The 12,500-nt window shown below is 45.1% G+C and overlaps 1 protein-coding gene across 1 annotated transcript in view; it reads right to left on the bottom strand.

Moving 5' to 3' along the window:
- LOC121698177 (thyrotropin-releasing hormone-degrading ectoenzyme-like) overlaps positions 1-12,500 on the bottom strand; it is a 163,958-nt gene that overhangs the window by 33,581 nt on the left and 117,877 nt on the right. The window contains exons 9-10 of the mRNA XM_042080024.1: positions 10,295-10,482; positions 218-306 (exon numbers count right to left, since the gene is read on the bottom strand). Coding sequence (XP_041935958.1) covers positions 218-306; positions 10,295-10,482 — 277 coding nt within the window. The remainder of the gene's footprint in view (positions 1-217; positions 307-10,294; positions 10,483-12,500) is intronic.

Genomic DNA, 12,500 nt, shown 5'->3' with positions numbered 1-12,500 from the left:
AGGAAAATTAGGCTGATTTCCTTACGAGAGGAACAAATGGGAGACAATATTTGTCTGGCTACACATCAAACGCTTTTGGACCACGGAGGCAAATAATGGCATCCAATATTAGGGGACCACAAAGTGCAGCTTATTTAGGTGGGATGTGTGTGGTGTGTGTGTGTGTGTGTGTGTGTGTGTGTGTGTGTGTGTGTGTGTGTGTGTGTGTGTATTGTACCTGTTTTATTGGAGACCCAGATGATGGCTTCCGGGGATATGTGAGTGGAATTTCCCACAGCTAATGTTAAAGGGATGTGCCACTGGAAGCTGTGTGAGACATAGAAAGAGAGAGAGAGAGAGAGAGAGAGAGAGAGAGGAAGAAGGAGAGAGAGATGTGTGATTGAAGTTAGTTTGCATCAAAGACCATTTAAAGTAAACCCACACTAACATTTTCTAAATGATCAAATATAATTTAAGATCTACTTATTTTAGATAACAGTTAAATTACTTTTCTTTTAATTACCAAAATCCATTCAAAATTAATTTCTCTCAATTAAAAATTCTTCCAGTTTTCCACATTATGCTGCTTAACGTTGACATGTGTGTCACTCCCATTACTGCACTGTATTTTCTAAATGAAAAGATCAGGGGAAAAGAACACTTATGGATAAAGTCAGGGCTGTAGTCTGGTCCCAGTCACAAGCGTTTGGCTGTGACATCTTAGCCATGACATAATTCAACTTTAAATGTTGCAAACAATTCAAAAGTGACTGTGGTCAGTATTCATCATGTAGGACCAAAATGTTTGCACATGAATTGAATTAAACGATTTCCAAAACAATTTCCAGACATCCAACGACATACCTTGAATTGACAGGCATCTAACTATTCTGCACCATCTCCATATTCTCATGAACTCTTTCTGAGCTAGACACAAAGCCTGGTTGTCTCCGCCCCTTACTGGGCAGGTGGGTGGTCAGACACCAAATGCTGCCTGACAGCCGTCACCCTGCTGCCCACCAGACAAATTAACGCCTGTCAAGAAAAGCCCTGGCACCCAGGTGCTCCACGCCTGCCGCCTGCCAGCTTGGATTACTGCAGGGAACCCGCAATGCATGCTGGGAGCAGGAAGCCCCCGCCGACTAAGAGGACAACCCACTGCTGGTTAATTAATGCTTTTATAGATATGAGGGAGATAAAAACTACAGGGAGGGAGTGGTGCAGAGTTTGAGATTTGAGAGAGTGGGGTGGGGGTGGGGGGGGGGGTGCAGTGCAAACAGCAGTTTAACAACCACATATGGGTCCATGGGTCCGTGGGGGGGACCCCAATTTGATTCTGACAGGCACTTATTTCTTGATCACACCCCCATATCTCTCTCTCTCTCTCTCTCTCTCTCTCTCTCTCTCTCTCTCTCTCTCTCTCTCTCTCTCTCTCTCTTATACCCATTCCCTGTCACTCTCAACTGTCCATTCAGCATGAAGATAAAAAGACAAAACAAAAAAAAACCCAGCTGCCTGTGAGCTCCCTGACCTGGTTCTTAATGATTTAATTGCATCAATTAACCGCTCTCCTGGATCTCTAGGGTCGATGCCTCAGCGGTTACAGTGCTCCCTGGCACTGGGGGTGTGGAAAGGTATGCGGGGGAAACCAATCACAAAGTATCACTGGGGGAAGACATCGATCCTGCTAGTGGGCTGGACGGGGAAAAAAAATATTTCTCTGAGAGACCCTCCCTCGCTCTTGCACTATTGATGGACCAGGAGGGAGAGGGCAAAGACCCCGCTTTGAAAAAGCTAAAGAGAAGCCGATCAAAGACAACCTTGGGTCATTGTAAGCACATTAAGCTGACGTGGTGCCCCCTTACTGAGTTCCTTACGGAGGCAAATGGAAATGATGTGATCAGTAAAGTCATTAGCGAAGACAGATAGCTGGAAGGCAATACGTCTGCTACAAGACAACGATGGTGGAAACTGAATGCATAGTTTCAGCTACAGTAGGCTATTCCTTTTCTTGACAACACTGGGCATATCGAAATTAAGGAACCAATAAACAAGCAAAAATACATGAATAAATAATCAAACACAAATAAAAAATGTAGAATATTGACAATCCAGCATAAAGAAACAGGAAATATACTGCAAAAGTGATGTAGAAATTATTGTCATCGTGTCAAACATTTTATACATAAATAAATCTGAAAAAGACATGAGTAGCTAGATACAACAACAACAACAACAACACAACAACAAAAACAACACAACAACAACAACAACACAACCGTACTGAGCCACATGTAGGCTCAGCTGTTGTCAGGGGACCTATCTAGGGCAGTGTGATCTCTCATCCCAAGGAGCGTTTGAGAGAGAGAGAAAAGAGAGCAAGCTCAAGACTGATGGAATGAGTTGAAATTACTGTACTCAGTAGATGGGCGGGAAAAGCAGAGCTATTTATCCCCAGCCGAGGACAGAGTGGCTTCGATTTATTAGACAGCATTGTAAGGTAGCGCTCGAAAGACTAATGAGGTGGCCTAAGTTAGGGCCAGAGTGCGGAACTGTGGCTCCAATGCTAATGAATTCATCAACATCCTGTCTGGGCATCACACTAAGAGTGTAAGGGGATGCTGGAGTGAGGAGGCACTAATAAGGTGCTCTAAAATGCTGCGTAATGTTTGCAGTGTCATGCCTTGCCATAGATGATGACTATGCCCTAATTAATGCCATAGACAATTATATGGTTAAAGAATATCTGATCAGAGACTGAAATGTACACAAAAATGTTCAACGAATTCAAGTTTTAATAAGCTGCTCTAAAATACTGCATAATATTTGCATTGCCATGCCATAGATAATGGAATAGTCAGTCCATAGATGATGATATCATAAAAAAATGAACTGAACAGAGACTAAAATAAACTAAAATATATCTACTTAAAGCATTTTTACTCAAAGTTTTGCCAAGGGCCCATTTGAATTGAGTGGTGATCTTCCAGAAGGAGAATACAGTAGGTGGTATGGTAGTGGCATTCTCCAAGGTCTCGCTCACAGCACCAACACATCAAACTTTGAAAAAGTCCACTTTGTAATTGCTGAAGCTTCCCTGTCCACCCCCTCCTGTCTGGCCTGCTGAGGCACCCTAAGCTTCACTAGGGAGAAATTACGTGCATGTCTCTTTTTTTTTTCCTGGTCAATAACCCCTCTAAATTCTCCCTCTGGCCCTGTCTCAACCTCATACCCGTCTCTCTTTCTTCCTCTCTTCTGTTCTTTTTTCTACTCGTCTCATATTCTCCTTCCTCACTCTCTCTCTCTCTCTCCTCCCGCTACAAATCGATGTTCTATCTCTACTCTTGGACGCGGCCGCTGGTACCCTTGCTCCTACAATGGCTCCATCGATCATCTGGCTTCAGGGAGTGTTTCTGCCGCGGGTCCTCAGAGCGGCCCAGGACAGTGTTAGATGGTGTGTAATGAGGCATGCGAGGCTCGGGGCTGGGGGTGGGTGAGGGGGGAGGGGGTCAGAGACGGGTAGGACAGAAGTGTGTCTCTGGACGGCTTGTGCTGTCACGAGGTTCAATACCATCTTTCACTTTTAGGAGAAAAAAAGAGGAGACTTCTGCTTTTGACTCTTTTTTTTTCTTTGATCTTTTTGTTAATCACATAAATCACAGAATGACCCAAACCTATTGGGGCATATTATGAAATTGTCCCTTTTTTGGTGCTTTGTACATGTATATGTTTGGATAACCGCTCATTGTTAATATAAAATTGGTCATTAAATCTAGTTACTAAGTCATTCCAAACAACACCCATCCTAAAGATACAATATATAATCTAACCATTAACTGCACATCTTACACATAAGGACACCTGTCCACACTTATACTTCAGAGGTAATAGTATTGTTATTATTTTTCCATTGGCCCCTGTGTCAGTCTTGCCTTGCAGTGTTTTCTCATGTGACCAGGTCAGATAGCTGATGGTCATCCCTTATTTCTCTGCCTGTTGGGTCGCAGTCACCCATGAAGCAGAAGCACAGATAACACAAAATGAGAATGAAGCCATCAAGGTGTCAGAATCAAAATGGCCGCCGGCTCTGCCGCGACCTGGATCTGACCTCGATCTGACATCATCTCCTACGAGACAGAATCTTGACTGAATGAGTCGAGCGCTCCAGCTTCAAAGCCGCCCTCTCCGGCAGACACAAAGAGAGAGTTTGTCTGTCAGAGTGTCAGAGAGGCTGTGGGGGTGAACCCTACCTCGCCGTCTCTCTCTCTCCCCACTGTGTGCGATATTAACACCCGTGGATGATATTAATCTCCCCAAATCACTTCAGACTTCAGTGTTGGCCAATGTTGGCTGGCGAAGACTACCTGACGCTGTGTAAAGTGTGCTTTAGCGGAGACAAGCGGTGCGGAGAGAGGGAGAGCCGAGCACCGGAGGGAGCGTGATGTAATTAGCACTGGTAATTGTGCAACCCCGCTGATAGTCATGCATCTCCACAGGTGAGGGAGGGAAATCGATTAGCGCCTCCAACCGCTAATTTCATTTAGCTATTTACTTTTTGCATGAGTGGTGAGAGGCTTTCATTTCAAGAATTTTTTGACTGAAGAGGAGCTGACACAAAAGGGGGAAAAAAAAGGTGTGTGTGTTGTGTGCTGTGCGTGAAAGGTGCTATTGTTTTGCATCTAGACAAGACCACAGTCATTAGTGGTAGCCGTCTGTTAGCGCAGTACTGGAAAAACAGTTTAAACATCCCCAGAAGCTTTGCCGTCAGAGGGGGATTCGATGAGCTATTTATCTTTTTAATTGCACCCTTCTCGCTTTCCCCCGTTAAGATTACGCTGATACACAAACACATGCACACACACACAGACACACACACACACATATACACACACACACACACACACACACACACTGAGAGTAAAGTTTGGACTATTATTGTTCCGACCTTCTTGTGATGAATAATAAATGGATTCAATGGCATTACACGGTTATGAATTCTGCTCATGCTCAGTACTGCTTGACAGTTGCCAAGCAATCTTCAACCATGTAAACGCTATGGAAATTAACAGCAGGCTCTTTTGTCTCTCTAAAAACTTTTTAAGACTTAAAGAAAACAAAAAAAAAAATTCCACCTCACAAGCATGAAGAGCTACCACCATAAAATTTGATAAAGTGTTCAAATTCAAATTCAAAGGAGCTTTATTAGCATGACTGTTTAGATACAGTGTTGCCAAAGCCAGTGTTACAGATAACACAGTAGAATAACAAAAGAAAGAAAATAGACATACAGCATATAGGTATAACATGTGAACATAGAATAAATAATAGCATTTGAGTGTGTGTGTGTGTGTGTGTGTGTGTGTGTGTGTGTGTGTGTGTGTGTGTGTTTGTGTGTTTGTGCGTGTGTAGGTCTGTGTACACATATACATGTACACACATATAGTACATATACATACATACACACACATCTGTGCACAGGAACATGTATGTGTCTGTTAACACAGACAGGTCTTTTTTTTTTTTTTTTTTTAAACAAACGTAAATAGCAAGAGTAATAATAGGATGGTGTGTGTGTGTGTGTGTGTGTGTGTGTGTGTGTGTGTGTGTGTGTGTGTGCATGTATTTGTGTGTGTGTGATGTGTATGTACATGTTTCAGGTTGAGTCCCTCAGATCCTCACATTTCAAAATAAATTGTGCTGCTAGGGCAGCAGAGGGCCCTTCGCCAAGGAGTATGGTCATTGTTTTCATTATTGTCCCAGTCTTGAAAATGTGGGATATCTCTTTGAAATTTGGGGAAGAAAGCCCGTCTAATGTTTTCATATTTTTCACAGTGTAGAAAGAAGTGCTCCTCTGTCTCAACCAACTCTGCCTGGCAGTGACCACATATTCTTTGTTCTCTCGGAAGCCAGGTTTTCCTGTGTCTGCCTGTTACTACTGCTAGATTGTGGTCACTGAGCCTGTACTTGGTCAGGGTTTGCCTCTGCTTTGTATCTCTGACAGAGATGAGATACTCTGCCAATTCATATTCTCTTTTTAGGGTCAGATAGCAATTCATTCTACTTTGGGTGGTAATTTGGTTTGTCCAATGTTCTAAATATTCTTCTTTTGCTTGATTCATTATTTCATTGACTCTAATTGATGTTTGGGAAACAGACCTGGACTGAGCTTGATGTGTATTAGTTGTTGTTATTGAGTTAGTTAGCTTCAGTACCAGCTGGCTCAGAGGACTCTTTTCAGGGTTCATCTCCTGGGTTTTCAGTGCCTCAAAATGGAGGGAGTTCTCGGGACTGCTTCTTTGTTAGTGTTTCTTTCCACCATGATGCAGGAGCGGCTGATATATCCCACACGCACCCAAGTGATGGGTAGATGCACTCTACCTCTGGCGTTGATCTGCCTCGATCTGGCTGCGTTCTGAATTTCATTGTGGAAAAGTGCTGGAGTCAAGGCTTTACACGGCCCATTAATGCAGTGGGGCACTCTGAGGAGTACAGACGGGAGGGAGACAATAGGGTACTATGCAAGTAATATCACCTGGCTATTATACAGCCTACTCTATTCTGTTAGACAGCTCCTCTCAGCAATATATTACAGAGTGTGGACAAAAAGAAAATGCAGGCATAACAGAACTGAATAAATAACCTGCACCCCTCTCCCCTGCTTTTTTTCTGCTTTGCGATGTTGAGCTTGCGTCTTGACAATAGACTTTGTATGGTTTATAATGTGTGTGTGCAAAAATAGTGTGTGTGTGTGTGTGTGTGTGTGTGTGTGTGTGTGTGTGTGTGTGTGTGTGTGTGTGTGTGTGTGTGTGAGCATAATGTCCATGTGTGTCTTTGTGCTTATGTGTGTACATGTATGTGTGTACATGTGAATGTCTCAGTCAAAGAGAGTGTTTGGTTAGTAGCTGTTGGAGTTACGCTGCGCACCCCACACATCGCTCACTCCACACATCGCTCACCCCACCCCTTCCCCCTACCCCTTCCTTCCCTCGCGTGTCTCTGGTCTGGCCCCAGCCCTGACTACTGCCCCACTGACTGCTGCATGCTGTACCCCACGCCTCTCTGAGGCTCTGTAAGCCTCCTTTCCCCCGGTAGCCTGGGAGTCTCCGCCAAGCCCCCCTGCACCGCCTCTCACTAGCGGGCAAATCCCTGCCTGAAGCCCACCGCCTGTCTGGGACTCACTCAAAAGCCTCAGTTTAGCCCAGAAGGCTCTCTCTCTCCCTCCCTCCCTTTCTCTCTTTCTCTCCCACTCTCTATCTCTCTCTCTCTCTCTCTCTCTCTCTCTCACACATTTACGCTCGCTCACTCTCTTTCGTTCTCGCTCTCTGGTTCACTCATATTTCATTTCTCTCTCTTACTCTCTCTCCCTCTCTTTTTCTCTCTCACACTCTCTCCCTCTCTTTTTCGCTCACACACTCTACCCATCTCTCGTTCGGTCTCATTTACACTCATTTCACTCTATTTCCATCTCTCTGTCTGTCTCTCTTGCTCTCCCTCACTCATCTTTCACCTCTCTCTCTCTCTCTCTCATTTACTCTCTCACTCTTTGTTTCTCACACTCGTTCACACTCTCACCCTCTCTCTTTCTCTCTCATGTATGGTCTCTCACTCTCTTGCCCTCACTATTTTTCTTTATTTCTCTCCCTCTCTCCCTCAGTCTCTCTTGCTCGCTTTCTCTTTCCATCTCTCTCTCTCTCTCCCTCTCTCCCTCTCTCTCCCTGCTGCCCTGCTTTTATATCAATACCTTTAAAAGCAGCTTTCTTTAGAATGACCCCGTTAAGAGTTTGTCTTCTCAAAAACGGGGGGCTTTGCCCGCCAGGGAGACTAGCAGCGCCGGCGGCGGCTTCTCTAGTAAGCCAGGACGAGGTGGCGTGGCGGCGGAAGCAGTGATGGGAGTGAGAAATGCCTCGCGAGCTTTAAGTGTGGAGAGTAATGTGAGAAGCCAGGGAGAGAGCTGTTGGTACTCCATGCCTGGCAAAAAGCCGCCTGATATATTAAACTGTTCAGACTCCAGGATGGGCCTGATCAATGCAGCGAGAAGTGCATTCTGGCAGCTACCAGAGAGAAAAAAGGTCCATTATTATACCATTTTTATTCAACAAAATGATAACAGTTGTTACAACATCAGATGATACCTGGAATATCTTTGACATTGATTCCTTCCTTTCCTGTGTCTGCTAAATGATACATGTAAATGTACTGATTTTCAGACAGCCGTAGCAAATGTGTAGCTTAGTCATCTTGTACAGTGGAAGTGGGCCTGATTTTACAGTAAATGTGTAGCTTAGTCATCTTGTACAGTGGAATTGGAAGTGGGCCTGATTTTACATTGACATTTACATTTAGTCATTCAGCAGATTCGCCTGATTTGGGTCGAACCCACGCCGAAATGTGGTGCCATTGCTGATGGAGTCACTAATAATCCCTCCCTCCCCTCGCTCCCAACACACCCTGAATTGTCCTCGTGCGTTAATTACGCTCCCGCTGAAGAGGAGAGGAGCAGAATTAGAGAACAGGCGCCACTGCGGCGGCAGCAGCAGCAAGTTCAGCAGAAAAACAATACCGCACGCGATACATTAACTAAATCCACTGCTGCGCTGTATCTGCAGCTGTTAAACGTAACAGAAAGAGATGCGTTTATATTCTCACATTCCCCCTATCTTCCTCCTCACCCCCTCCTCCTCCTCCTCCTCCCCCTCTTCCTTCCCTTCTTTCCAATCCCTTCCATCCTTCCTTCCATTCCTGTAGCAATCCCAGCACTCCCTGGGGTATCTCATCTCGCCTCACCAACACTCACGTAAACACGCACTGACAGGAGGGTGAGAGACAGACGGAGATCCATTAAGATGCCCGGTCGATTGCTGCAGCATTTTAACCACAAGCGTGGTCTGGCACCAAAAAAAAGGGAGAGAGAGAGAGAGAGAGAGAGAGAGAGAGAGAGAGAGAGAAAAGAAAAAAAGAAATGCAAGGACCCCTGAATAATTCATGGAGCTTTAATGGGGGATTAAACTAATCTATCCACACATGTCAAGCCTGCTCGAGCACACCTCTGTCATCCTTCACACTGCAGCGGTGGAGACCGCTGCCTGTCTAGCTCAGATCCGCTACAGAACCGGTACTTCTGGGTCGATACCAGTCAGAGGCTTCCAGTAGCAGACCCTTTTTTGTTACTTTCAGTGTACCTCAGTCAACCTTCACCCATGCGGTAGTTGAGGCAGATAAAGGACTGGTCTGTATGCGGACCAGAACTTGGCTGGGCCTGGTGATACCGGACCAGTTCAGGGCAAGGTCAACTAGATTTTTACTGACATTATTCCCAACATGCCTCTGGCAACTCTCACCCACACAGCAGCTGAGGTTGATGAATTCAGCGCAAGTTTGGCACTGATCTGGCAACCCTGGGCCAAAAGTGGGCCAAATGTGGGTCAGGTCACAACTGGAGTTAGCACCTCAGTGGATTTGTGGATCTTCAGATATTATCTTTTTCTTTTATCTTCAGCCCAGCTCAGGCAACCTACAGCCACACAACAGCCGAGGCTCACACAAATCGGCAGACTTCGTGGAGTGCATCTATTCTCTGGCAGGATCGGTAAAGTGGCACAGGGTCAAGGAACCAGGTGGGCTGCTACATTTCATACTCTGACTCTGGATCAATGAGAAGTCTCACATCGTGAGCGAAGGGTGAGTCGAGGTGAGCTAAGGTCAGAGCGAGAAAAGGAGATCTGTTTGACTGGCGGCCTCAGGAGCGCTAGCTCTGTGAATGTTTTTGAATCGTCCCATGTGGCAAAATGGACAAAGTTTGAACTGTGTTACCCATGCAGCATTTCCAAGTAAACATCTCCTCCATTTTCATCATGCTGACCTCTCTCGACTTCCCTTCCTCTCACACTCTGTATCTCACGCTACAAATAAATCAGTCTTTTCTTCTCCACAATATCGTTCAATCTGCTCTCCACTGCTCTTTCTCTTTGCTTGGCCTAACCATGACCTGATCAAAGGCAGCACACCATCAAAGGACCTCGGAAAAGTAACGCTGGCTGAGCCAAGCCTCAGACGGGTTGGAACAACACGCTTTTTCATTTACAACACAGCAGTCAGGAGAAATTCAGCAAAAAGGCTAGTGTCAGTGACCATCCTGTCATATTGTACCAGGGGTCTGGGCTCAAAATACAATTGGATTTCAGCAAGAAGAAATCCATACTGACTGATTTAGCCCTGGTTTCACATGGGTAATGTGGTTATTTATGATGAATCACAGCTACTGTTATAGCTACTAGAAGGCAAAGGTCACTGTGGCAGGAGTAATGAGTAAATGTACCTTCGGTTGAAGAGCTCTGGGTCTCGGATCTTGGCGTCCATGTCGTAGACGAAGTGCTCCTGGGTGATGGTGACGGCGTGGTCTAGGCTCTCGTTCTTGCTGATGGTAACCACCGGGTAGCCCATTTGCAGCGTCCAGCGGTCCATCACCTCCTTGATGTTGATGTCTTTGCCTTCTCTCTGCATGGCCTGGAGTTACATGGAAATGAATTTACATGTACATTTTGTATATGCTAAATGAGTACATGTATTCTTACAATATCATATCATGGTATAGATCAGTCTGTACTTTCAGGCTGTCCATTCGGTACTTTTCGTAATAGTTGTGCTCCTTGAGTTGACCAGCTGAATTGAATTGCTCACTTAACAATGTACAATTGCCTGTTATTCTGAGACTGCCTTTCTCCATTGGGCATGAATAAGCAGAAACTGGTTTGCATGGGCTGTATGTGACCTTGACCTCTAGTCTCCTGTCCAATCTGTCTCCACTCAAGAACTCTGAGAGAGAAAGGAGGCAAGAAGTCCAACTGCTGAGTGGATATCTCCGTCTTTTCAGAGAAGGACCTACATTCATAAGGTGCTATTGTACGAATAAATATGGTTAGGCTTATTTAATAGCAGATTATACAAAGAACGATTTAAATTGATTTAAACTCTTTTTTTCCCTTTCCTGTCACATTCCTTTCCATCTAAAAATAAAAACAGAGAAACGGAAGATACAGCACCTTAATTAAAAGGAGCACAGTGAAGAAAGAGGTAATCAAACGTCTCATTCCTCTCTCTCATTGCTCAAGCACTTCAAAACTGGGACATCGAGGGAGGAGGACTATTTCTGGTTATTTAATTAAAGCACACTTCAGCCTGCCCAGCACAACGAGTAGACTTCCGCCATGTTTGGAAGGTGACCAACTTTGTTGCGGACTTTTATATCGTATACTTTCATACTAAACACAACTACACCAAGCTGATAACCAGTGATATTCCCTCCAAACATTTGCCCCTGTCCTTGTAATCTCCTATCTCAGTGCTATTCATATTCCACAGGCTTTACAGGTGGGGAAAGATAAAAAATAGAGCTAGGGGATTACGATGTTGGCCAACACGGGCTATCTGACATTGTTTACCAGCGCACCACGCACCTGCCCCATGCTGATTTGATCATTAGTGAAAAGCCATTATTATCGGGCGAAGATAATAGATGCTGTCATATAAACGAGGTAATCTCCACAAGTGAATGAGTATTGAATGAGCAATAAGGCAAATGTGTAGTCAGATCTCATGAGTGAGAGGCATTAATAGAAGTACATTAATGTCCATTCAACCGTTGCTGTCTATTAATGACAAAACAATAGCACATACTTTCAGAAATGGACTACATAATCTGCATATCTCTCTGATGTGCACACTCTGTGTGTGTGTGTGTGTGTGTGTGTGTGTGTGTGTGTGTGTGTGTGTGTTTTCATCCCATACACACACAAACACACAAAGCATATCTCTCCATGACAGTAAAAAATGTCCTCCCTCATCGTCACCAGCAGTAAACTGTACCTCATACGTGTGTGCTGTGATATGAGGCCCTGGATTTACACAGCTGCCAGATGAGAATACACTCACCCTCTGGTGTGTGTGTGTGTGTGTGTGTGTGTGTGTGTGTGTGTGTGTGTGTGTGTGTGTGTGTGTGTGTGTGTGTGTGTGTGTGAGCAACAGAGAGAGAGGTTAGGCAGACAAACTAAACCACACAGGGGAAAACACTTTTCTAACTCTACCCCCTCCTTAGTGTGACTCATACTGTGGCAGTTGGTTTGTGTGTGTGTGTGTGTGTGTGTCTGTGTGTGTGTGTGTGTGTGTGTGTGTGTGTGTGTGTGTGTGTGTGCATGCGTGTGTATGTGTGACAGACAGCGAGCCAGCAAGAAAGAATTGTATGTGAGAGAATGCCACAGCGTATTCCAGTACAACACACACACACACACACACACACACACACACACACACACACACACACAGACACACACAGACACACACACACACACACACACACACAGCTTTCATTTTTTGACTGCAGGCAAGGGGCCCGAGGTTGAGGCACCTACACAGATAATCTGTGAGGAATAACAATTGGGCGTGCTGGTCGCACGTGGCACCTCTTGCCCCAGTGGAAAATAAGTATGAGGGGCGCAGGGAGGCGCAGGGAGGGGCAGGAGGGGCCG

The sequence above is a fragment of the Alosa sapidissima genome, chromosome 23, assembly GCF_018492685.1.
Source record: "Alosa sapidissima isolate fAloSap1 chromosome 23, fAloSap1.pri, whole genome shotgun sequence".
In the NCBI taxonomy this organism is placed as follows: domain Eukaryota; kingdom Metazoa; phylum Chordata; class Actinopteri; order Clupeiformes; family Clupeidae; genus Alosa; species Alosa sapidissima.
This window is presented reverse-complemented; position numbering and strand designations above follow the sequence as displayed.